This window comes from Paramisgurnus dabryanus, chromosome 16 (genome assembly GCF_030506205.2).
Source record: "Paramisgurnus dabryanus chromosome 16, PD_genome_1.1, whole genome shotgun sequence".
NCBI lineage: Eukaryota > Metazoa > Chordata > Actinopteri > Cypriniformes > Cobitidae > Paramisgurnus > Paramisgurnus dabryanus.
In genome coordinates this window covers 1,948,795-1,976,396 of record NC_133352.1, presented here as the reverse complement: position 1 = coordinate 1,976,396, position 27,602 = coordinate 1,948,795, and the positions used below count along the sequence as shown (strand labels likewise).

The window sequence follows — 27,602 nt, the reverse complement described above, 5'->3', positions numbered from 1 at the left end:
TAACCATAAACCCATCATCTCATGAGATTTGGCTGTAGCTGTATCCCCTCTAGCCAGAACCAGAGTGGAAAGGTGCGGGGGCAGAATCATCTGTATTTCGAAATGGGGGGATATGTCATTCTACACCCACACTGTTAGATGTCGCTGTAGATTTAACAGCACTGTACTGTAAAAATCCACAGTACTATACTGTATGTGTAAATTACAGTAAAGTACTGCAGTTCATAGTGCATTCTGGGTAAATTTGTTTGAGCGGGAAAATTTTACAGTATATTTTGGTCTTGATGTAACCTTGCTGTAGCCATTGCTGTAATGTGCCAGGTGTACTTGCAATAATCAGAGAAAGTGCGCACGAGTCAAATCACACAGAGGGAGGGAGAGCACAACTCCTGGCTGCAGCTGAAGAAGGAGGACGATTGATTTCTGTCAGTTCGGTGAGTTTGGTATATTTTCTGTTTCATGAAAACGAAATTTTTAGTAGAAGAATTTTGTCATATTGTTTTAAACGTGCAATGAGAGAGAAAATGGTCGCCAACAAAGTTTTAATCTCCCTCAGAAAGTAAGCTAACATTACACAGATGCCTACCGCTGCTTTAACTCGCTTTACACCTTTATTAATTAATATAGGGTTGTTTTAACTAAATTATGACGGTTTTGGTGAGTTTATATTTGTTGAAAGTGTGGTAACAATGAAATTATTTTTAACAAAATGGACAAAGACCACCCGCCAGCGCGGTCTTGCGGTCCCAGCATATGGTCGTTTATCTCGGTGTTTTATCTTTCAGTTAGCGGTAGAGAGAAGTATTAAGTTCGACTGTTTGGCAAGGCTGACTCGTAGATTAACGTTAGCTGTGCACGTGAAAAAGCACAGTTTCATATTCATATTCACATTAATCTGTATTTGCGTCTTTTTCAAATATGAAAAGTTGGATATAAGAATATCAACATAAACAGACAGGACTCGACACGCCGTAAACTTAATATTCAACACAGACCGTAGTAATCAACTCCTCAACAGAAGTGAAACCAAGAAACCTCATATTTAACTGGATATATGCATTGCAGTTGTAACTGCGGCCAAATATCGTTCAGACCTGGGCTCATCTTATTATCAGATGATTGCTGCGCGCTTATTGTTATCATTACGGTATATTAGCAAAACCAAAGCATATTTTCTTTAAAGCGTTTTACACGCCCAATAAGTTGTCCGATACATTTTGTATGGCATATTATTTCCACCACTTCAGATGTATTACATGCAATATAAGTTTCCAAAACACCTCAAATCAATGCACAAAAGGAGGATGGGCTCCGCATTTACGTAATAGCATGACAGGTACCTTCTTCTCGTCTGTCATCTGATCCTTCATCTCTGGATGTAAAATAGTCCATTATAACATCGTGTAGGACACTGGCATCAACAGGATTGCTCAAATTGCGGCGATCATGTTAATCCTTAAAGTGAGCAACTTTGTAAAAAAAAACTTTGCGTGAAATAGTGTGTTACACCGCCGCCTGTCCGGGTGAAACATTAAAGAGGCAGGCTTGTTACCTTGTCACTATAAATCGCTATTTCCTCACTAAATATATTTTCAGAGATTTTCTGTAGACAAGATGTTAGAATAATAATTTAATAAAAACCCAATTCTGACAAAAGTTACATTTGACTTATTTAGTTACTTTTCTGAAAATCTTATTCCACTGGTATGCATCATATTAAACAGAATGCTTTCAAAATGTCAGCCAGTAACACATCATATCTTTTTTTTACAGCTCTAACGTTACAGTTTGCTCCACTTTGCTCTGTGGTTTATATGTTTTCTGTAAGTATTGACCACATTTATATATAACCATAGACTGTAAAAAAGTCTACTTATTTCTATGGCTAACAGATTTTGTAACATTTGTATTTTTTACAGTCTTACCATTGCTTGTAAGCTGGATTGAGTAAGATGGATCATCTTTAAAGGAACCAGGCAAGTACAGGATGTACAGTTACACGTTACTAGTCATGTATTTTTTCGACTGCAATATTAAATGCTTTTATGTCACATGTAAAAGTACACAGGAATGTGGCTGATCACTTTTTATTTGTAGTTTACATGAGTGTCCTTGCACTTTTCAGGAGTTAAGGCAGATGTGGAGGCACACGGGTGACACCAGACACACACCAAGCACATTGTTCGGTAAGTTTACACTTTACCACTACAGTTTCTTTAAATACCCATGTATACACTCATACATAATTCCCACACGCAACACTGTCACGCGACCACACACACCCACACAGAATAAAATATTGTATCCAAATCAGTAACAATTGTACTTTCTGTTCAGGACATTCAATCATGACATGATCCATGTGGATGCCGTCCATTGAGGAAAGAGTTTGTTCAGAGGTAAGTGAATCTTCTGTATTTTAATGTAATTAGGTGTGGAACATTAGAATAAAAGCAAAAGGTTTCAGAATAGGGGTAAATTCAGGGCTGAGTTTAGGTGTTTTTTAAGAATCTTTTTCTATCTTATATTTATTGACTTAAAGTTTGTGATATTTCTAACAGGTTTCTGGATAGAATTAATTCCAAAGATGGGAAAAAGTGCACATCCACACAGGGAGCAAGCAAAAAGACAAGGAACTTGGTGCAGAGAAAAGCTGTGGCCATTAACCCCCATGTGAACAGCTTCATGCAGTCCCTGATAGAGTTCGAATGGGCGACTTCAAACTAAAGGCCAGTGTCAGTCTGCCACAGTTTAATGCATTTATTTTTAGTGTTCAATAAAATTCAAATAGAATATTTAAAACTATGGGCCAGTGTTCTTTTTACCACAGTTAAATGTTACCTTTTAGTTGATGATGGACTTAAAACTTCAAACTATGGAACAGTGTTCTTTTTACCACAGTGAAATGTTACCTTTTAGTCGATGATGGACTTTAAACTGAAAACTTCAAACTATGGACCAGTGTTCTATTTGCCAGAGTTAAATATATTACAGCAGGGGCCTCCAAACTTGTTTATACTTTATAATATTTTATTTTATTTTACTTGTTTATTATTGTTTATCTTGTTTTAAATGATTGTTTCAATTACATGTTTTTTTTTTATAAAATTTTTGATATAAACATTGCTTGGATTGCCTTTTAATTCATAATGTCATGTCAAGGATAGCATTTTTTTACTATATTAATAACTATAGATTTAAACCTAAATATCTAGCTATAATACATTATTGTATTAACTGTAATAAGTAATAAATAGTATGTATGGGTCAATATAGACATTACAGTAAATTACTGTAAAAATAGGCTATTATTGTAAAATTACAGTACAGTACTGCTTTGTAACTATACGGTACTAGTTTGTGTACTGTAAAACTGGATTACAGTACAGTACTGTAGAACCAAAATACAGTAACTTACTGGCAACCGTGCTGCCAGTACCGTACTGTAAAAATACAGGGAAATCGTTAACAGTGCATGGTAGCAGTTAAGGAATCATAGGTTAATCATAAATGTCATGTGTTTTTGTAATAATAACAGTTACCGGTTAATGTGGATGTCCTTCTTTGCATTTGTCAACTCTAAAATGGTCAACTTTAAATTACTGAATTGTGATTTACAGTATAAATATCTTTACTGTAGAATTTATTCGATATACAGCAACCTTCTGTATAAATTTTCTACAGTAAGGATTTGTTCATTTTACAGTAATAGCGCTATGAAAACTACAGAAATTTGGGTAACACTTTATTTTACGGTGTCTTTGTTACACATGTTACATGTAATTATTATAGTAATAACAGTTAATTATGCATAATTACTTGCAACTAACCCTAAACCAAACCCTAATCCTAACCCCAACCCTATAGTAAGTACATGTTATTAATGATTATTACTTAGTACTTAAATGTATAATTACACTGTAACAGTGATACCATAAAATAAAGTGTGACCAAGGAAAATCCAAAAACCCATTTATTCTATTAAACAAATTTGACCCCGTGGGTTCTCCAGGGTTAAATAAGATAAAGCACCAGTGACCGGTGACAGTGATGCAGATTTTCACTTTTTTGTTTTACATTACTCTCAGAAAAGTAATAGTTACCTTAATAAAAATGTTACATTTTCCAGGGCTTAGTTACTTCATGCATATACATGCTGTAGTGTTTTTATAAAAGATTAAACATGGGTCTAACTTTAATCAAGGTTTTATTTTATATTTATATTCAATATGTAGGAAAGCTGTTACAATGATTTTAATGACTTTGTTTCTGTATTTTGTCTTATCAGGAGAATGTTTCCCTTTATGAGAGTAAAGGTGCGTAATCTAGATCCTTTTCAGCAATACTACATTGCCATGGACATCATGCCTTTGGATTCAAAACGATACAGGTACTATAAACTGACCTCTGTTCTTGAGTCTGAAGACTGAAGTATAAGTAAATGTAAAAATGACAAAATGAATTGCAACACGGGTAACAGTTTACAATAAGATTGTATTTGTTAACAATGCATTGAATGCATTAGCTAACATGAACTAAGATTAATAAATGCTGTAGAAGTATTGTTCATTATTAGTTCATGTTAATTTCGACATTTAAAATAAATAACCATTATATCTAGGGATGCTCCGATCGATCGGCATAACGGCATTAAATGATGCGATCGGCACTCGCTAAACTTGCCGATCTCATAAGCCGATCTTTCTGTTTACTTTTGTCATCATAGCGTTCCTGATGCGGCTGCAGTAAGAGACCATTTTAGACAGTACGAGCATTTTGTAACCCGTTGCTCATGTGTGACGTGCAGATTTGGATCTCTCTCTCTGCCTTTACAGAGATATGCGTATTATCTAAGAGGACGCGCTCCGGTCCTCAGCGCGATGCGTCTTCACATCCCTATCAAACAGCGTATACAACACACATCTATCGCGGACAATTGTATCCTCATGATGAAAGTTTATAACTTGCATTCGTTTTAAAGTTTTGAAGGTTTAAACTTCCATTTTCCTCACAGCTGCTCTTGTTTGCGGACACCCGCCGCACGCATACACAGCAGCTGGTCATCAGTGCACGTGAAGAGAACGATCTCTCCCACGTCTTAAAGCTGCAGTATCCTAATTCATCTCTCAATAAAATTACTCTCTGCTCGTCAGTGAAGAACTGTTGTACTTCATACGAATGCGTGTATATTTAATTCATACAGTAAAGACTGTGAAGTGTTTTATTTAAATTACTTTTAACAGACATAAACCTTTTTAAAGGCATATTACATTTCTCTTTGCAAGAAGAAATATTTGTTGTGCTTATTTATTTGATTCTCTATTAAAACAATAATATACCTAATTTATAGTTAGTTTCATTTCTACAAATAGTGTAAACTCTGCTAGATTATAGATAAAAGATTCCTATTCCACTGCCATTCTGTGATCGGCACTGATCGGCGATCGGCAGATCATGATCTTGGTGATCGGTAATCGGTGATAGGCCCCAAAAATGCTGATCGGAGCATCTCTAATTATATCTATAAAATCAACCGTGGTTGTAACTAAAATCAAAACAGAAAAGGAATTTAATACCCAGGGTTTAAAATTAATACTTGCTATTGCACATGTGGGTGAAAATCAGCTGTTACATATTAACTTTCAAGCCAATCTGGCACATGGCAGGTTAAGATTCATATATGATGTCTTGTCACTTCGCAGGCCATGGTAATCAGAACCCCTCCCCAAAAAGGAGTGTCATAGTAGCAAAACAAAGCTAAAGAGCATACCGGTGGCACCGTGTAAGGGGTCCAAATATGACCCCATCCATCCGTTTGGCCCAACGATGGAATCCAAACGAGGATTATAACGCGTTCTGTCTTTTCCGGTGCTTGTAGATGACGTTTTAACATTACGCAACTTTACATCTGACTCCAAAGATATAAAACGTATTGTAATATGAATCAAATTGATGTAATTTTGGAATTTAGATAAACGTTTGATCATTCTATTTACTCATGTTTTCATTGAACTCATTAATTCGATTACCAATGTCATATCAGTCCACACCGGCCGTTGTGTGGGTACTGAACACAAACTCGACCATACTAGAGGTTGTAGCTAAAGCAATTTAACAAAGTCAATCTCTTGTTAAAAGGTCCCCATATAGCTCTCAAAAATCGCCAATAAAATATAAAACATAAAACCATAATCCGAGGTTCTCTCTAGCTCCTTCTAGACGCATAATTACCAAATGCGATTACAAAACAACTTAGTTAAGGTTAAATAATTAATCTGACCATACAATAACTAGAGGTTATGGCTAAAGCAATTTAATGATACCGTTTCATGTTTACGTGCTCTCATTAAATAGTATCCATATAGCCCCCACAGTCGCTTACACCACTTAATGAATTATAACCAGAGGTTTAGCTTAGCTCCTTCTAGCTGCCTATAGTTAAATCATACGACTATATAACAACGTATAAAATAGATAATAGAACTATCACTCCGATAGTCCATGCGACTGCCCACCAACATAGTTAAGAGGCAGAATCTAATTAACATGAATTAACCCTGATCAAAGATTTGTGGTAACAAAGGATATCGTAGTACTTTATAGTAACTTAGAAGAGTCAATGATACAGAGCAAATTAGTATGAATGCAAATGTAACAATTTATTAACCAGGTAGGTAAAACATCATTCAGAAGCCAATTTACATTCCAATTCAAATGCGAAACAATCAAAAAACCATTGCATACCTGGTAAGGAGATAAAGATCTGGTTACAGATTCCTCAAAATAAAATGAAAATACATGATGCTGTGCCAGGACAGCATCATGGGGGTGCATTTCTTGATATTGAAAGACCCGCCTGAATCTTCTGACATTTTCCTCATTTATCCAGAGAACAAAGCATTGTGATATGACATGCTGATGGGTTCTTGTAAGCCCAGGGGTGTTGCCTAATATACATACAGTGGGTGATTGATCAACATGTCTAAGGTGGGAGTTGTCTCCCAACATTAGGTTAAATTTACTTATTTATTGTCACAGATTAACATTAAATCCTGTTGTCATATTGCTAAACCCAAATGTACCACTTGCATTAAAAACACTTCATATAACACCAAACAAGACCAGTTTCAGATACATGTGTTTGCAGAATGTAGCATTCCATATACAGTTTGCTTTGAGAACATGAGGAGAGGGGGATGAGAACGTGTGGTAGGGTGTGTGACTCTTCTCTCTGAGAGAGGTTTCAGTCTCACACCATGGGGTAGTGTTCTTGGGGGGTAGATGTGAACTCTTTGAGAAAGGTTTCAGATGATAATTCAACAGGAATTAGGAAGCAGTTCCCTGTGGATTCAGCCATTTGCTGCTGGCTTTTGAAATACCTTTTGTCAGGGTTTGGCACCACCTTACAACCGCTTGAGTCTATCAGTAGTGTGCAACCACAACTCTGCAGAACTGAGTTTTCTATTAAATTTTATCAACAACAAAAATAATGTTTCTACTAAATTAACCTTAGGCTGGAAGATTGTGCATTGTGACTTTTAGTGATAAGTTTGTTTTTGTGTCCTGAATAATGTTGATAGTACATATTAAATTTAATTGGGGCCCTTAACATGCTCAGAAACTTTTGAAAATTGGTACACACGTCTAAGTCAGTGTTCGAATTGAAGGGGGTCTGGGGGGGTCCCGGACCTCCTATAAGCCTTAAGGGACCCCCCATAAAGCACAAAAATATAAATTAGGGGGGTCCCCTGGTTTTTATTAAAATTAAAATACTACATGAATTTAAAATTCTCATGTTGCGTGTCACAAAGCGAAACTGTCTTTATTTGTCCCAATTTCGCAATAAACTAATTCAAATGACTTCTGTCTGAAATAAATAAACTCGCAAGTGCGCCTCATGCTGTTTTCTGGAGGAACTGACAGACAAACAGTGGCAAATCTATCCTCTCAGTCTGACGGCTGGTCCACCCAGTCACACAAAATATTTTATTGGGGAAGCAGAAGAAATCACGCTTAAATGATAATAAATTATAGTCTCTTTAATACTTAACACCAGGGCACATAAATTGCAATTGAGCGTGGTTGTGACCAACCCTCATTGACAACAAGCACACATACATAGCCTCGCGCGTTTGTGAGCGGCATTGACAAGTACATAAACCCTGTGCGTGTTTGCTGTGATTGTTTTTAATGATAGAGAACACGAACCATTTGATATTTCAGATGAAATAAAACTTATCACTAAGTTAAGCAGATCTTACTTGTAATTGTCATCTATGTGACGCGACAGTCGGCACTCAGCAGCACATCATCATTTCAAATCCGTTTACAAGATGAATTCTCTTGTTATGTTAAATATGAAGTTTACATTGCGTTGTAAAAATGATGAAATTATCTTCATACGTGCTTAATTCATAATGAGAACGTATTAATACAAGCTTTTTTATGCTGCTATATTATATAACAAATTATTACACGGCTCTCTGGAATGCTTGATTCTGATTGGTCAGTTGAGACATTTGCAGGTTCGTTCTTTTCAAATAATAACCGCTCCAAAATAATAACGCATAGCCGGAACTACTTGCACGAGTAAAATCGCTCCGCGCCAATAAAGATCAATAAAGATTACTGTCTGTTTGGCGCCATCTTGTGACAAACACTCGACAACCACGACAAGACACAGAGAGCTTACTGAGACTGAACTTGACAAAATAGAGCATGACAGCTACGAAGCCTACACACAAAAAAATACAGAATGGGCATTAAAACTTCGACTGGTTAAAGAGAAAAAAATGGAGACAGACAAGTATGAAGCAGAGGATCTTAATAAGGTATTACGATCATTGTATGCATCTGTGCAAAGTTTCGCGGAAGGATAAAAATGTTAATTTAAAACAAATATGCCAATAAAATGTTTCAAATTCATATTCATGTCCAGTTTTTTTTCTTCTGTGGCAAGTAGCCGTGTAATAAGCGGGATAATGTAGAGGCAGCCGGTAGTTATTGGGAAATAAGCCCCTTCAGTGTGATACAAGACCCTCCGCTTCGCGTCGGGTCCTGATCACACTGTCGGGGCTTATTTCCCAATAACTACCGGCTGCCTCTACATTATCCCTTACATAAACAATACATGTCATTTTATATACTATAATTCTATCTTGACAAGCACATTATCTGCTTCATGTTGGTCCGGTTTAATTCAGAGGACTCATTGCTTTGGTGTATTCATTTTCATTTTAAGCCTTTAAAAAGTAATTATTTTAGATGCAATTTTGTAATATTTATAGCTTAAATTATCTAATATAATTTTTAAAACATTTAAAATCATTTTGCAGAATTCCGCAGATTTTCCAAAACATTTCCAGAGATAAAGCAAAAAAAGTACGCATATTTCGTCTGGCCCTGTTTATCGCTCAAATACGCATCATTCAGAAATAAATAACTATATTTATAGAAAATATCTTTTGCATGTGTTTTTTTAAACCTTGCAAATGTTAACATGCAAGCGATTTTAAACAATTTGAGCGGAAGATGTTAAAGTGGGCTGTTTTATGTGCGCAAAGACAAGGACGCATCGCGCACACATACTTAAATGGACGCAACACTCATAAGCGGACGCACGGAGACGCGCAATTCCTAAAGCATGCAAACACAAAATTATTTGGAAATACCACAGTCTTGGCACCTATTCTCATAAAAACATTCAGTTATGTTTTAAAGTAAGTGCAATCAGTTCAGAAAGAAATCAGATGTTTGTGTTGGTCTGAAAGTAGCAGTTCTTATCTGCTTGTGTTTCTGTCATTTATATTAATTAAACAACAAAACAAACGGAAGGAAAATCACTTCTGTATCTAAAAACAGATTAATTATTCGATGAAGAAGACAGTGTTATTATTCATTTGATTCTATTTATGTACCTAAATATATCTTACTTTATTTGTAACTTTGTTCTTTTCTATTTTTTATGCTCATAATTTCTTAATTTGTTCTTATGTTATTTTCTCACCCCCAGTTTTGAAAAGTATTCGATCTATGACTCAAAAAACGCAATGTAATCCATTTAACCACTACTATACTGTATAGTAAAATGATGTAATTTAAAAATGAGGTCTACCCTATTTCACCCCTATTCTGTGTAAAATTTCTGCCCTTGCCAGTGTTTCAGACTAATTTGAGGGGTAAAAAATGTTTTAGAGTTTGAGTTAAGGGTAATTTGGGGTTTCTTTGATTAAAACCAGGATCAGATGATTACTGATCAAGGACGATCACATCTTACTTTGTGAAATCACAGTGACCCTATGATAAGGGGGTGGGGCTTGGCCAGGGGGTGGGGCTTAGCTAGGGGACCCCCCATAAGCTTTGACATAATTCGAACACTGGTCTAAGTCATCTGCAATTAGGCCAGAGAAAAAAACTCTGCCCCGCAGGTCCTGACCCCTATTGTAAATGTTTCATTTATTAGGGCTCGAGCACTGATGTGGTATGCTGTTCTTTATTATTTAGGCCTTATTGTTTTTCTAGTGGTTATCAATATAATTATCAGGACCCGATCACCAAGGTGCAGGCCAGTGTCGTGTTGCACAGCCCTACTGAATTTGCTTTGTTTTTCAGGCTGTGGACAGTTATGTCACGACCGGTTAACACCGGGAAGTGGAAAACAAAAAGAGAACCCAAACGCAGACCAGATATACGAAAATAACTATGAGTTTAATAAATATAACAAAAACACCCACAAGGGGGTAAAACAGAACATGAAATAATAACACTGTGATGAAACACAAAACAAAGCAGAACAAGAGAATCACTGGAACAGGAACTGGGAACATCAACACTGAAAATACTACAACGCACGCACACCACACAGAGAACACGAGGGCATTATATAGACAGCACATCAATGGGGAACAGGTGAACATAATTAATCACGTAAGACACAAGTACATAAGGGAGTGGGGTAAAAGTGACAAGACACTGGGAACACGTGTCACACATACATGATGTGAAAACACACGTGTTCCCACGTAAACACAATGGTGACATAGTCTTGCCCACTAACAACCAACCTGGATAATAACCAAGGTCAGGCAAGACCATGACAGCCACAAAACACTGGGAACATGTGGAAGCCACACAACTATATGCCTCCACATGCTCCCACACAGAACATAGTACTGTCATGGTCTTGCCAGATACACTCAGACCCGAGTCTAGTACAAAAGATCTGGCAAGCCCATGACAGTACCCCCGTCTTCAATGACGGATACCAGACGTCATAAACACAAACAAACAAAGACATTAAACACGAGGAACGAGAGACTGCACAACAGAAGACAACCATGACAAAATAACAATAAATAGCAATGGCAAACAAACATAAGTGACAAACGGGTTGGGGTGACTTAACAGAAACAGTACATGATGAAGGGGTGGTGGGGCAAACACAGGGGGAACAAAAAGTCCAGGGTGCAAAAAATGAGTCCCAACGTTCTGTTGCCTAGATGAGCCGTGATCTAGTCCGGGCTGCCCCGGCGGGTGACGTGTCTCCGGCTGCGCCGGCGGGTGACGTGTCTCCGGCTGCGCCGGCGGGTGACGTGTCTCCGGCTGCGCCGGCGGGTGACGTGTCTCCGGCTGCGCCGGCGGGTGACGTGTCTCCGGCTGCGCCGGCGGGTGACGTGTCTCCTGCAGCGCCGGCGGGTGACGTGTCCCCGGCAGCGCCGGCGGGTGACGTGTCCCCGGCAGCGCCGGCGGGTGCCGTGTCCCCGGCTGCGCCGGCGGGTGCCGTGTCCCCGGCTGCGCCGGCGGGTGCCGTGTCCCCGGCTGCGCCGGCGGGTGACGTGTCCCCGGCTGCGCCGGCGGGTGACGTGTCCCCGGCTGCGCCGGCGGGTGACGTGTCCCCGGCTGCGCCGGCGGGTGACGTGTCCCCGGCTGCGCCGGCGGGTGACGTGTCCCCGGCTGCGCCGGCGGGTGACGTGTCCCCGGCTGCGCCGGCGGGTGACGAGTCTCCGGCTGCGCCGGATGGTGACGAGTCTCCGGCTGTGCCAGTTCCGAAGCCCTCTTCGTCCTCTTTTTCCTCCGTCTAGAGGCAGGGAGTGCGGAATGGGAACCGGACGCAGAAATGGTCTCCAGCGCCGGGGAGACGGGAGTCGACCTCTCCAGCCTGATCGCCCCGGTCATAATGCCCCTCGGGCTGGACTGTCGGTTGTCAAGACAGTCCACCAGGTCCCAATAGGGTAGGTGGAGTAAACCCTCTCTCTCCCGAATCGGTGGAGGCTCATTCATTCCAGCTACCAAATAAGCGCTGGCGAGAACCTCCGGGTAACACCCCTTGCTTTTCTCCACCGCCCGGGCATAGTCCCTGAAGGGAAGACCCCGCTGCGGTGGAAAGGGGCCACTGCCCGTGAGTGTCTGTGTGGAGATGGACGACCACCACTCTGGGTCGGAAGCACACTTCATGGCTGGTCCGCTGGGTTCCGTTGGGTGCGTGCGTTATGTCACGACCGGTTAACACCGGGAAGTGGAAAACAAAAAGAGAACCCAAACGCAGACCAGATATACGAAAATAACTATGAGTTTAATAAATATAACAAAAACACCCACAAGGGGGTAAAACAGAACATGAAATAATAACACTGTGATGAAACACAAAACAAAGCAGAACAAGAGAATCACTGGAACAGGAACTGGGAACATCAACACTGAAAATACTACAACGCACGCACACCACACAGAGAACACGAGGGCATTATATAGACAGCACATCAATGGGGAACAGGTGAACATAATTAATCACGTAAGACACAAGTACATAAGGGAGTGGGGTAAAAGTGACAAGACACTGGGAACACGTGTCACACATACATGATGTGAAAACACACGTGTTCCCACGTAAACACAATGGTGCCATAGTCTTGCCCACTAACAACCAACCTGGATAATAACCAAGGTCAGGCAAGACCATGACAGCCACAAAACACTGGGAACATGTGGAAGCCACACAACTATATGCCTCCACATGCTCCCACACAGAACATAGTACTGTCATGGTCTTGCCAGATACACTCAGACCCGAGTCTAGTACAAAAGATCTGGCAAGCCCATGACAAGTTAATGCAGTTCTCAAAACAATTAGTACAAACTGCAAAACCTAGTTGATAACCTGCAAAAGCATGTCACTTGCTCAAAATGTATAGGTAATTCCTCAAAAGCAAGTATTCATGTCAATGAAAGTGTCAGTGCCATCAAGGTGAAAAGTCCTGACACCATTAAGATAGTCAAATGGCTTTGTCATATTTTCATTATGACAGTTTACTCTATAAATGTTTTCCAATGCAAAAAATGCAGATCTTGGTGACACTACCTGAAAATGCTCAAGACAGCACTATCTACTATTTGCACAGATATTAATAATTTTATTGCTGAGAAGGTCGATGAAAAGCTTAAGCTCCAGGCATAAATTTACAGGTCACAGTGTAAACACGGTAAATCGCATCTCATTGCCATCATGATCAAATTAAATATGTACAGGTCTAAGTTGGTCTTTTTACCATCTTTACTAAGAGTACCTATCCGTTAGTTTGGTGCTACAGTATTTACATGAATCATTCAGCAGAACATTGCTATTATAAATAACATTTGTTATCTAGGTTATTTACAGATACGTTAATGAAACTAAGTGACATGATGTACAACGCAGCTAAAAGCTAACGTTAACGTTTTCTAATGTTAGGCTAACGTGTTACGTAAGAGATGTTAAAGATAATGTTCAAATACGTTGTTGACTTAACTTAACAGATTTAATTTATTTTACAATTTTTTAAAAAAAAATCTTTGTTTAATTTATCCATGTTTAGTTGGTGTTGTGTTCAACCCCATAACTTAATCCAGAGCAGACACTTAACGTTATCTCGGTTGAGATGGGGTTTGGGAAAGGGTAAAAAATATGGGTAAAAAATACACACGTAGCCCAGCAGGGGCGGAGTGGGACCAAATAATCTACTGGGAAATTTTGTAGACCACCATCCCTCCATGGTCAAAGTAAGAAAAAGAAAATGTTTCCCTGTAAATAAGCAAATGCTGAAATCTAAAATTACAATAAAACATCCAGAAAATAATTTATGGCGTGGCAAGGGGGTGGCAGGAGAACTATGAGGGGTAATGAAGTAAGCATCCTTTCATGGTTGTTGTGAATTCAAGAAATTATATAATGTATATACTAGGGGTGGAACGGTATTCGTATTATATGTATTTGTTTCAAACCGAATCGGTACGGGGGTCACGGTTCGGTGCATGAATTTAAATGGAGAATACACGGTATGAAAATAAAAAAAACTTGCGTGCAAAATAATTAATGTAATGCGGAACTACTGTTAGATACGCGGGTTCTTTATGGACAGCTAATCTGTAGCCCCACTTTAGCTCTGAAGCACTGATTGGTGCAGCTGAGCTCCGCCTATCTATGTATGCGCTCTATCAAAGCCTGTCTACATTCTGGCACTCTGCAGTTTTTTGTCAGGTCGACGCCGGTCCAGTCAGTGAGTGAGCAGCGACAGCGAGTATGGCAAGTGGTGGTGTTCCACAAGAGTTAGACGCTCCTCCGGCCTCTTTAAGATCGCAAGTTTGGCCAAAAAACTCTAAATCAGTTACAGTAGTACAGGCGAGAGAGTGGTGGAAAAGACGAGGACTGTGTGTCGGCGTTTTCAGCAGTTGTTGGGTATGTGAGTGGAAGTACATCTAATTCAGGGCTCTCAAGTTTCACTCATTTACCTTGAGACACACGCATTTCAGTCAGTTCACACTCTCACACGCCATACTTTGTATTTCTTTGTAGGAGATCAATTGTCCTACTAATATACAATTAATGGACAAAGCGCAGACAAACGCAGGGCAGTTCTGTCGAGTTCAGCTGCTTTCAGTTTTTTAAGTGTGCTCAACTTTACGCAGCGTCATCAGCGTCAGAGTACCACGAGAAATCTTGCGGAGGAGGCTGATTTCAAATCGCTCTCGCGTTACTCTGATGTCATCCACTTGTCGTTTCTTGCAGCGCCTCGGGAAGTCGTACACACCTATTAATTCGTCCTACAAGCCTATTTTTTTGTTCTTTAGTACATTAATATGAAATAAGGCCAAAATGTAATTTTAAAATGTATTTAGGTAAAACTTGTAATACATTTGAACCCATATTTGTATGAAAGATGAGTACAAGATTACTTAAAGTGATATACATTTTTGTAATACGAGATAGTATGTTAAATGCATTTCAGTTCACAGATAAGGACACCTATGTTTTTAAGATTATCTTAAGTACTAAAAAAAATTGCCTTCTTCATTTTTGTTTTGCTTTTCCCTCCATTGTACCGAAAGTGAATCAAACCGTGATGCCTGAACCGAGGTACGAACCGATCCGGGACTTCTGTGTACCGGTCCACCCCTAGTATATACTTCACTGGACCTCAGATTTTTATAACATTAAAAAACACGCAACAACAAACGTTCCTATAAGTTCCCAAGCAGCTACCTTTAGCATCTCTACTGTAGCACCCTTTGTCTTAAAGGAGCATTTCACCCGTAGAAACATTCATCTTTATTGAAAGTGTGTCATATTTGTAGTCAAAATGTAACATACATTTAGAATTTGGTGCCTATTTGACCGAGAAAAGGGGTGTTTGTAGTCTCACCCCCTCAACAAAGATGTTAGACTTCTTTCTTTCAATGATGCAAAATGATAATTTTTACATCATTGAAAGAAGGAAGTGCAACACTGAAATCTGTATTTCTCCAGTCTCAGCGGCAACTGAGGAAATGATGCATGACCATTCAAAAACATGACTGGGGTTCTAACTATACAAAGCTTAATGCAAATGGGTGAAGTGTCCCTTTAATACTAAGTTATACATACATCTTAGGTTGTTTTCACATATGTTGGTGCGCACCGTGGTGCGGCCTCGGAGCGCACCAAAATACATTGTATCATTTTTCAGTTAGTGCGGTCCGTGTTCACATATATATATTTTTTACTTTATTCGAAATGCCGCACCGTACACCATGTGACAACGGTCAGCGCTGTCATTGGTCTCTGACAGCTCTTACCGTCTCATGACCACCCCCACGTTTCCACGACAACCAGCTTGACAGGGAGAGCGCAGCTATCAAGATGTGGAGATAAACGATGCACGTCTTTGCGAAGTTTCTTTGCTTTAACGCGAAATTGCGTAGCTGTTCTATCAAAGCCTTTCTCACGGAGCCGTTTGCTAAAAGCCCGTAATGTCACTATTTGTGTGTGGAGGACAGCTATGCATTTATAAAATCATCAGCTCAAACGTAAAGGAGACAGCGAATCTCTATGCAACGGACCAGGATTGGCTTGTTTGTTGTTAACCCACAATATAACACCAGGCTCACGTCACAACGAAAGCCCAGTTGCTCAAACATGTGGAGAACTTCCTGTATTTGGTTCGGCCCGAGGTCCAGCAGTGTTCACACCACAGGTGGGTCGCCCCAGAGTTCGGCAACAGCCGCTCCGAGACCACCTGTTTAGAGCGGTCTCGGAGCGGTCGTTTAGTGCGCACCCGAGTGCGGCTGTTGTGTTCACACTGACCCAAACGCACCGTACTCGGAGCGACACGTCATTTGGGTCGACCTAAACAGTGTATATGTGAAAACACGCTTACCAATATCTTAAAACACTGACTGTAACCATGATGAGCAAGGTTGAACATTATGGTATAAAGACTGTTATATAAATAAAATAGGTTTGCCTAGTTTATATTTATGTAAAAAATATTTGAAAGGCAAACATCTCTTTCTCTCATAACCCTCTTCTTTTATCCTTTCACTTACTTGATGATGGATTGTTTCTGTTTTTTCACTTCTTTTAGCTCTTCACCATCCATTTCTATGTTTCTTTCTTTCATGACTTCATCTACTCCTCTCCCTTCCACAACATATTTTCTGTTTTATTTGTACCTTCCACTCCCATAATATTTAAATTTTTTTATTCTTTTTGGTTAAAAAATGGATATCAGCCTTTCTTTTTATTAGTATCTTGGAAAATGCAACAAGAATTAAGTTGTCTTTCAAGCTTTCTAAACATACACAACACTGAATAGTTTTGTCTCCTTAATGAAGACAAATAAAAACATTAGACTATATCATAACGAGTGATTTCATATGCACGTATGGAATATTTTGATTGCTGCAGTAGCTAACAAGACATGACGGGCTAGAAAGAACTGCTTAAAAGATATTTGCTCCTTACACAAACCTGCAGTTCAGTTGTTTTAACTACCAAGCAGCTACCATTACCTCAGGCAATATTAAACAATCACAGTTTAATTTTTGTATTTTTATATTTTGTATCTGTAAAATATGACCGTATTCAGTACTCTGATTTGCTGATGTGATGCTCAACTTAATCACTTTAAGACACTAAAGAGAAACCACTAATGTTTTGGCAGCATGTGATGATGTGAGGTGCTTTAATAGATCAGAATTACTCGCTACAGACGTGAAGAGACTCTTTCTTCATGGGCATAAGTTGCACGTTACATAAACATTCTTGCATTTCACATCAACGATGGAAAAGTAACGTTTGTGCTTTTTATACTTTGTGTTTGCGTCCGCTACCTTTGTTTTGAGCTCGTTGTACTTGCCATCGATCTGTTGTTGCGTGTTTGTGCGACTCGGATCACGGATGGACTGCAGCACGAGAACCGAGCTGCCCGTGAGTGCCTTGGATGGGGCGATGCATGCTTTCACGTCAGTCTCCAACCACGACAGAAAAGATTGTTAGATTTGTCCTAGTCCCTTTTTTAATAAAGTCGCTAAAGGGGTCTAAAAAGTTTCTTAATCTAGTGACAAAGTCACCAAGTTGGCAAGACTGTGTTGACTTTTTTTACACTGTTGAGACTTTCTGGTCGGACTGACTGTGCGTGCTTGTGTATGAACTCTCCTGCCTTTGGTTGGCCAACGATGGAAATTAAGCCAGTCATCATCAGATATGTGTCTCCCACCCCCAAACACACGCACATGCATATATTGGGATACCAGCGCTGGGGTGGCATATGGTAGATCTGCCCCTGCAATAAAATGACTACACAACAACATGAAATACCAAGTGTAATCATTATTATTTAAAAGATCTTGAAGTCAACAACAGTTCCCTAGTTTCAGGTAAGCTAAAGCTTACTTTGGTTGGAAAGCAGTTGCTTATAAAATTATTAAGCCTATTTGGAGAGAGATGTTTAATGTGACAAAATGTCAGTCATCGTGTGATAACGAAAATATAATGAGGCCTTGACTACATGTTCTGATAAGGTGTTGTCCGTGAACAGGCTGTAAAAACTGGTGGATAACGAGAAGGGAGGAGACAGACAGTGCACACTTGGGACACAAAAGGTAAACAAACAGAAAGAGCATCCGATCACACTGAGGTCCTGACAACCACGGGCAGTTCATTTGTTACTGTATTTGTTGATCTTTCTTAACATTAGTTAATAAAAATACAGCTGTTCATGTTAGTTCACTGTGCATTAACTAATGTTAACAAGATTTGAATAATGTATTAGTTAATGTTAAATTAACATTAACAAAGATAAAAAAAAATGCTTTATGTGTACAGTTCATTATTAGTTCATGTTTACTAATGTAGTCAACTTGTAAAGTGTTACCCAATTATTTGATAATTATATTAAAATATGTAGATCACTTTTACTATTTATATAAGCTGCTTATACTATTTATGTAAAAAAATTATTTATATTTCATTGCAACTTTTAACAGGTCTAAGGAGTTTGTTGTTTTCATGTAGCCTGAAAAACATGCACATGAAATTAAACTTTTTGAACTCACCTCAACATTTCTTTTACAATCATTTAACCAGCCATGGGCAATGTTGAAGTCCCTGTTACAAACTGTACAGCATAAAAAATGGTCTTTGTTAACTCTTATGAGACAGGGGTACACATTCGTGAACTTCCTGGAGATTTGCGTTCTCTGAATGCATAATTTGCATATCAATGTCTCAATTGTGATGACATAATTATCGTAGACACAATTACAATAAGTACATTTCTATGATCGTGGTCATGACCTCTGGTTCGAAAGAATTATTATAGTAATTAAGTGTTCACTTCTAAAAGGGACTGAAAACGGTATAGTTTAGTAATGAGGATTGGGCAACCAAGACTGCCGATTTTATGACTGTAAGCAGGGTTTAAATTGGGCCGGGGCCGTCCGGGGCTAAGCCCCGGCACATAGGCTGAAGGTCGCACTCTGCTCTTGCCAGTGTACCCGCTGCGCTTGTGCGTGTGTACTCGCTGCGCTTGTGCGTGTGTACTCGCTGCGCTGGTGCGTGTGCACTGACGTGAAGGGAATAATGCATTTTCATTCATTATGGGGCATACTCACCAACGCAAGTTTAACGCTTTGTGCCAACAGATTACATACAAAGTCAATGCAAAGATGCACGGGGCGATGCAAATGACGCGAATTGGGCGCCGCAATTGCCGCGAAAACACGCGCTTTTCCCTTTAAATGCGTCTTCGCGCAAGTTATGCAACTCAAGCGAAAAAACTCAGAACTTCAAGAACGCGCTCTCACGCAGGATAATTTGACGAGAGAGAGAGAGAGAGAGACAGAGAGAGAGACAGAGAGAGAGAGAGACAGAGGTAAGAATGGTGCCCACGTCGAGAAAACTTAATAGAAGACTAGAAACGTGTAAAGGATTAAAGTATGTATGTCACTCATTTAATTACATTATGTTAAGGATAACACTGGATATAACTCATTGTATAGTTTAATAAAATAATGTCTTTTGATTACACCAATCAAACCTAACTATATGATTGTTTTAGCTGCTGACCAGCATAGGGAATCTCTATGGCTAATTTATAAGACATGTTGATGATACAGTACTGTGTGTTGTACCTTTTCTTGTTAATTGAGTCTTTTGGGGTAGCCTATCTTATGCCTAGAATTATTCAAGGAGGTTGATTCTTTTAACTCTTTCACCGCCATTGACGAGATATCTCGTCAATTAAGAGAAAACGCTTCCATCGCCAATGACGAGATTTTCTGTATTTCCGCAATACCGCTATTATCCACCAGGTGGCGCCCTTCCGCAACTTTTTAAACCCGGAAGTATTGCCCTATGGCAAGCGGCTGCATGTCCGTGTCTGTTTTAAAGATCGCTCTGAATGGGATCTCTATGAAAGGTCCGTCACAAAAATGGAATTATCTCTGCTTTTTGCTCAAAATGTGGTGTTTTTGCAGAAACCTTACCATATTCAAAAGCTGATTGCAAAAGAACCACTGAAGGTAGGATGAAACGGGTTTTTTTGTTTGAAAGCAGAGGGTCTGTTCTTTCATTTGGTATATTGTATGTTTATATATTTAAAGAAGAACATTTTCTGGAAGGTATTAAACTTTGGTGAAAATCAAGAAAAACGCTGGCGCTGGCTGGCAACTTTTTTTAAAAAACGTTGGCGGTGAAAGAGTTAAAAGTTTGATCAGTTGTGCATAATGACATGTGCAACAAATGGATATAGGGTGTCAAACTCATAGATTTGCATCATTTAAAATTCAGAAGCTCTTTTTTAAATATTTTGGGTCAACCTCTGGCACAGCTTTAAAGCTGAAACTTATCAAATCCTATCAGAGGTCCAGAATGTCATTGAAACACACCAGTGGCTTTGGTATCATCAGTATTAAACATGTTACCCCTTGAAGTTCCCCCTTCCCGCAGAGCCCCCCCACATAACAAATCCCAATTTAACCCCTGACTGTAAGAACCATGTACAAACAGTCGGCGCGAGAGACTGAGTTGCACAATGCTTAGATAAACAAGTTCAAAATAAGCAAAGAGCTAAAGCAGAAAAAAAATCCATCCAAATGTCTCAATTATTGAATTCAACTAGAAAATGCATTTCCGGAAGAACTGCAAAAGTGTGCTTGCTCTGGTGCGGTCACTAACGTGATTTGTGAAATGTAAAATTTTAGAATATTTTTTGTCTTATGCATCCTCGCATTGGAGTCCCAAGTTCATGTACAAAGTTTGGTTTCAATACATGAAATTTATCACAAATAGTACTTAAATAAATTTTTTAATTACATTTTAAAATGTAATTAAATGTAGGCCAGAGTTCATGTCACCAAAAGCAGCAGATATAAGCTGCATTTTATTGATCATAAGCTCATTTTTAAAATAAGCGATAGGAGAGAGCGACAGCAGCACTGATAGCCTAATATCATTTTATTTCTTTACTATTAATGAATATGATTGTGTGTTGAGCGTCTACGACAGGGCTGTTCAATTAGTTTGTCATGGGGGCCAGTTCCAGGGTTCCCGCGGGGTCTTAAAAAGTCTTAAAAGCATTGAATTTGTTAATTTGGAAATAATACCTTAAAAAGACTTAAAAAAGTCTTGAATTTTAATGTCTGGGTCTTAAAAATGTAAATAAAAATTTAATTAGTAAACCATGTTTATTTTGATTAAATAACGTTGTATAAATAAAGAGTGGTGGATCCAGTAATGCAACACAGTTCCGGGTCACAGTACAAAATACTGCGAACACGTGACGCCTCAGTAATCACGTGCTACAGCATCACAACACAGAACATGAACACAGACCTGACCTTAAGCAACAGAGAAGCGCGAAATATAAAAAAAACTCAGCATCCCACAGGAAAGGTTGACTGACGGCGTTATGTTTTTAACGTTTGTTTTACGTTAGCTAGCTACCAATTTAATTCGGAGGTTATGGGGAAATGTAAATTTAATGAAGCGTGGCTGGATAAAAACTCTTTTCGTCATTGGTTAAAACCAGTGGACAACAACGTTTTCGAGGCTTTTTGCACCATATGCAAAAAGAGGATTCAGCTAGGTACAATGGGAATAAAGGCATTAGAGTCTCATGCAAAGTCGTCCAAGCACGTGAACGCTCTCAGTGGACAGAAACAAACTCCTTCCATCGCCTGCGTGTTTCAACCAACTAATGTTAGACAGCTAGCTGCTAATGTGCCTGAAGCGGCAGCAGGAGCTAATGTTAGCCAGGTTGCTGCTAGCGTTGCAGACCCTCCAGCTACGACTGCAACTAGAGTTGATCTGCGCACAGTTTTTGGGTCCACTCCAACAATGAAAGCCGAGGTGTTGTGGACTCTCAACACAATCGCTAAACACCAGTCCTACAATGGAAATGAGGGTATCTCAGAGCTTTTCAAGTGTATGTTCCCTGACTCCGACATCGCTAAAACGTTTACTTGCGGTCCCGACAAAACAGCTTACATAGCCAAGTTTGGTTTAGCTGTTCACATCAAAGAAGAACTGGTGTCCAAAGTCAACAAATCGCCGTTCGTTCTAATGTTTGATGAGAGTCTCAACGAGACTACGAAAAACAAACAGCTGGATGTGCACGTCCGCTTTTGGAACGAGGGACAGGTTCAGTCCAGATATCTGGGGTCTCAGTTTATGGGACATTCCACAGCACAAGACCTGCTTTCCCATCTCAAAGTAAGGATATAATTTTTTTACTTTAAAAGCTCATCAATTTATATAAATAGACTCAACTTGTGACTCAATATACTCTTCTGTAACTGCAAAATTACATGATTAATAGTTATTTCCCTCAACAATATGTGCTCATCCAGTCCTCTTATCTTGAGTAATCAAATGCAACTCTTTTCTTTTCAGGAATGTATGGACAGACTGAACCTCAGGGACTTGGTATCCATCTCAATGGATGGGCCAAATGTGAACTGGAAACTTTTCGACCTTTTCCAGAAAGATCACGCTGAGCAGTATGGAGGTGAGCAGTTTAGAATGCTATTACTGTTTGTGGGTAAGTGTGAATGTGATCTATTAATAATGATGTATTTTAACTGTATTGCACTTGACATTAATCTCATAGTGCATTTTACATTAAAACTCCTAGTGCTACAGAGCAAATAATACTGTTTGTGGGTGAGTGTGAATGTGATCTACTGTATTAATAATTATAATAATGCATTTTATTTGTAATGCACTTTACATTAATCTCATAGTGCACTTTACATTAAATCTCCTAGTGCTACAGAGCAAATATTACTGTTTGTGGGTGAGTGTGAATGTGATCTATGTAAGCAATAAGGTACGAGAGGCTGTGCTGTATCGTGAATAAGTAACGGCTGAAGGGCAATGTTAGGCACGACGCGAAGCGGAGTTACTTCAGCCGTTACTTATTTACGATACAGCACTTGCCTCGAGTACCTTATTGCTTTTATAAAACGGTTACCACACAATATTAAAGTAAAAAAAATATTAGTGCAACTTTCATGAAGTTAAATCAATAAAAGCATTCCTTCCGCTAGAAAAAATAGTCCCTGACTGCGAACAACATGAAAGCTCAAATAAAAACAACAAACTGTTCTCAGACTTTGTCTCATTATATGTTTATGTGTTGCTAAGGGTGTTGCTAAGGGCGCAGTGATATTAAATAGAACCGTTGGGTGAAGCGGTCATAGCAGTGTTTTATCATGAATAAAGCACACCTATTGACCAATCATAATCAAGGATTGGAACTAACCGTTTTATAATAATAATTATAATAATGCATTTTAGTTGTAGTGCATTGTACATGTGCTACAGAGCAAAAATTGATGCATGAATGCAACATATGCCGTACAAAACAATCTTCATGTGATGCAAAATATGAATTTGGTTTCTAATATAAAATTTTTCAACAAAATCTTCAGGTGCTCAGCTCATTTGTGTGGGAAGCTGTGGCCTACACACACTATACAATGCATTTAAGTGTGGGTTCACTGCATGGCAGCTGGACAAGTTGCTGAAAGCAATGCACACATTGTTCCTCAATGTGCCTGCCAGGAGAGAGGATTACATCACAGTAACCAAGTCTAGTGTGTTCCCCCTTTCTTTCTGTGCCCATCGTTGGGTTGAAAACCTTCCAGTTGCGGAAAGAGCCGTGGAAGTCTGGCCATCACTGCGCTTGTACATGGAAGCAGTGAAATCAAAGAAACTCTCGAACCCTGGAACAGGTAGGCCATTCTTACATGCAGTGAATAGGTCTGTGACCGTGTCCTAACCCTGGTGCTGGTGTGGGCTTGTCATAGTTTTTGTAATATATGGCTAAGTTGAAATGTAATGCTTCTCTGTGTGTCTCTCTCTGTCAGCATCTTATGACACTGTTGCAGCAGCCATGAAGGATCCACTCATCTTGGCCAAATTGCAGTTCTACATGGCACTCGCCAGGACCTTCACTCCCTTCCTGAAAAGATATCAGACAGATGAGCCTGTGCTTCCATTCCTTCCGAAGGACCTGACTGAGTTGATGATGGTACTAATTTACTTAAAGTGCAAATAATTTTTCTTTGCTGATAAATTGTGTAAATAAGTGTCTAATAGTGATGTCTACATGTCTGGTAATTATTTTTGGTATTTTAGTACATTTTAGTAAATTTTCTACCAAAAACCGTTAGTGGGGTTGCCCTCCTCAGGTTAAAACTTTACACTGTAGTTGCATTTGAATTGGGCATCACTAGGCTCAGCCAGCATGGCTGACGTCAGCCATACTGCTGCGGTGGAGTATAAATACGCCCAGTCTTGGCCACACCTTGGAATAGCAAGGAAGTGTTGAGTCCCCCACTCCTCCCCTCTGTCCGTTAGGCAACACCTCCTTTTGTCGCATCTTCAAACTGGAAATGTAGGTGCAGTAAGAATCTGGTAGGGGATTGAGTTGCTCTCTAACATTATAATCACCACTGATTGTGCTCAATTGATATGTTTTGACAATGTGGAGTTTGTGGTTAGTATGTGTAAAAAATAATGGACATTGTTCACCAAAATCAGACAATTAGATGTAAGTGATTAATGTGCCGCACCGGACATTTTTGTGTTTGTCTTTTGACAGAGTCTACTCAGACGCTTCATAAAGGGAGAAGTCCTCCATGATATCACTGCCCTGCAGCTGACCAAATTGGATGTCACAGACAAGACCATCTGGCTCAGCCCACAAAACATCAGCATTGGTCTAGGTGCAGAGTCAGTCCTTAAGGTAGTGTGATGGTTTAAAGTGTGAAGGTCATTTTACAAATGGTTAGGCTGAATCAGGTCATTGAAGACATGTTCTATATTCATGGCTACCTCTCTCTAGAGCATCAAAGGTGCAGAGCTCAGCGTTCTAGAGTTTAGGAGAGAGTGCATGCAGGGACTCTGTAGCATCATTAGGAAAGTGCAGGACAAGGGCCCCCTCAAGTATCTGACTGTTAGGCAGATGGTGTGCCTGGATCCATCAGTAATGTACAGAGACCCAGAAAGATGCAGGAAGCACATGAAAGGGCTGGTTCAAAGGTTTCTCCAGGACAAACAGCTAACTGATACTTCTGCAGGTAGTAATAAGAAAGGCAAAACATAGGCTACACATGAATTTATCCTAAACCTGATTGTCTGGTAATGCTCTATAGCCTAATTATTTCTTTTTTCCCCGCATATTTTCTCATCTGTTTTGTCATAGGGGATGTCATACTGCAGCAATTTGACAGTTTCTTATCCATGGAGAGCCGGAGTGAGGACTTCCTCTCCTTTCCTCCCATGCAGAAGAGGCTGGACATCTTCCTGAGGAGTGCCATGGAACCTTATCCAGAGCTGTGGGGCTTCTGTAAGAAGCTGCTCATCCTTTCCCACGGCCAAGCTACAGTTGAACGCGGGTTTTCTATTAATAAAGAGGTGGAGTCAGACAATATTCAAGAGGACACTGTGGTCACACGGAGGCTGGTGTGTGATTATATCACACAACACGGAGGTGTTACCCAGGTAAGAATTACCCCTGCCTGGACTAGTAAAATGCTGTTGACTTAAAAGTTGGCAAAATCAACATTGTTGGCTTCTTGAGTTTGTCACTTACTTTGCTTCACTTTTCCCAATCCTATACCTAGGTTCCACTGAGTAAAGCGTTACTCGAGAGTGTAGCAAGAGCTAGAACCAGATATCGAGTCCATCTTGAGACAGAGAGGAAGAAACGGGAGGCAAAATCTCAGGCTCTTAAGAGAAAAGAGGCAGAGGACTGTCTTCAGGAGCTGAAGGTGAAGAGGAGACGCATACAAGAGGTATGTGAGGGTCTGGCTAGGGATGCAGACAGACTGGCTGAGGAGGCTGAAAGGAAGGCAGGAAGCAAGATGGCTGACCTGATCTCTAGGTCCAACCTCCTGCGTAGAGGCCATAAGGAAAAGTTGACGGAACTGGCTGTCCTTGATAAAGAGATTGCTGCCCTGAGTGAAGAGCTAAGGAGTTGACTGTGTTTCTTAATTTAATTTATTGTTGAGTTCTGATTTTTGATGTTTATTGTTCAGGGGTCTCTCAGTTCCCCATATTCCCAGCATGGAATAAGTAGCTAGCTAATGTTAAAAAACAACTTAACGTTGTTCGGAAAACTTTCATGTGGCCTACTGAAATGTTTTATATTTCACACCTGCTTGGGTTATGTCTTACCCGTTCCACATTTGAAAAATAAATGAACACAAGTTGAACAAAGATTTTGTTTCTCCTTGCTGGTAGGGACGTGAAAGGGGTATTAATTTTTATATAAATGGTCTTAAAAATGTCTTAAAAAGACTTAAATTTAACTTGAAGAAACCTGTAGGAACCCTGAGTTCATGAAAAGCATCTCAAATGAGGGGGCAGAGATATATAAGTGATGATGACTACATATACATTTAAACATACTCATGTTGTATTTTGAAACTGCATAGCAACAAAATCAGTGCATTGTACAATAGACTTTTTCTACAAACATGTATTTTCAAACTGCATACAACAAAACTTGTGCATTGTAATATGACCAAGTAGGCTTTATCTACATCCAGACCTGTTCGTATTTTGTATTTTAAAACTGCATAACAACATAAGTGCATTGTAAGATACCCGAGTAAGCTTTATTTAGGGTTTCGAGCACGAAGTGCTGACAACCTATTGTATTTGTCTGTTTTATTATTAGTATTATTTTTCCGCCTTAAAACGCATCGCCCAGCACAAACCGTAAGTCGTAGAAACTTGCCACTTGATCAACTGGTTGTATATTAGCAGGCTACTCAGATACAGTGAATCAGCCAAATCGGCCCATAGGTGGCGCTATACCAATGCCCGACGCGTTGGGCTTCTAAAGTGAAAAAGATGCGGATTTTGGCCACTAGGTGGCGCTATAACAGGCTTGAGCTCGGGATTGGCTATTAACTACACAACCGTTAGCCCGATACACTTAATATTTGGTATGGTGTTAATTTGGTATTAATTGATATACATTTCTTACATACTGTTCCTTTAAGTACACATAACCAAAAGTTTATAATATGGAACATAACATTGTTTTATGCAGTTTTTTTGTCAAAGCTAATTATGTCACTACCTCTATTTAAACTACAACAGCCATCTTAAATAACTGGCAAACATTAGGTGCAGGTTCTGGGCTGTGAGTGATGGGCGATTAACTGTTACTCGTTTAAATTGACCTTTCGCCGGCCCCTCCCCCAAAACGGCCATTGTCCAATCACACATCACAGCAACCGTTACTATGCGAGCACGTCCGACAAACATTAACGCCCGCGGCGTTTGTGAGCGG

At 39.6% G+C, this 27,602-nt stretch overlaps 1 protein-coding gene and 1 long non-coding RNA gene across 2 annotated transcripts in view; both read left to right on the top strand.

Annotated features, from left to right (window-relative positions):
- tbx22 (T-box transcription factor 22) overlaps positions 1-27,602 on the top strand; it is a 200,424-nt gene that overhangs the window by 83,370 nt on the left and 89,452 nt on the right. The window contains exon 3 of the mRNA XM_065274872.2: positions 4,289-4,390. Coding sequence (XP_065130944.1) covers positions 4,289-4,390 — 102 coding nt within the window. The remainder of the gene's footprint in view (positions 1-4,288; positions 4,391-27,602) is intronic.
- On the top strand, positions 249-2,401 carry LOC135758527 (uncharacterized). The gene is made up of 5 exons (XR_010536494.2): positions 249-434; positions 1,774-1,823; positions 1,920-1,976; positions 2,126-2,186; positions 2,338-2,401. It is a non-coding gene; the product is annotated as an uncharacterized lncRNA (long non-coding RNA).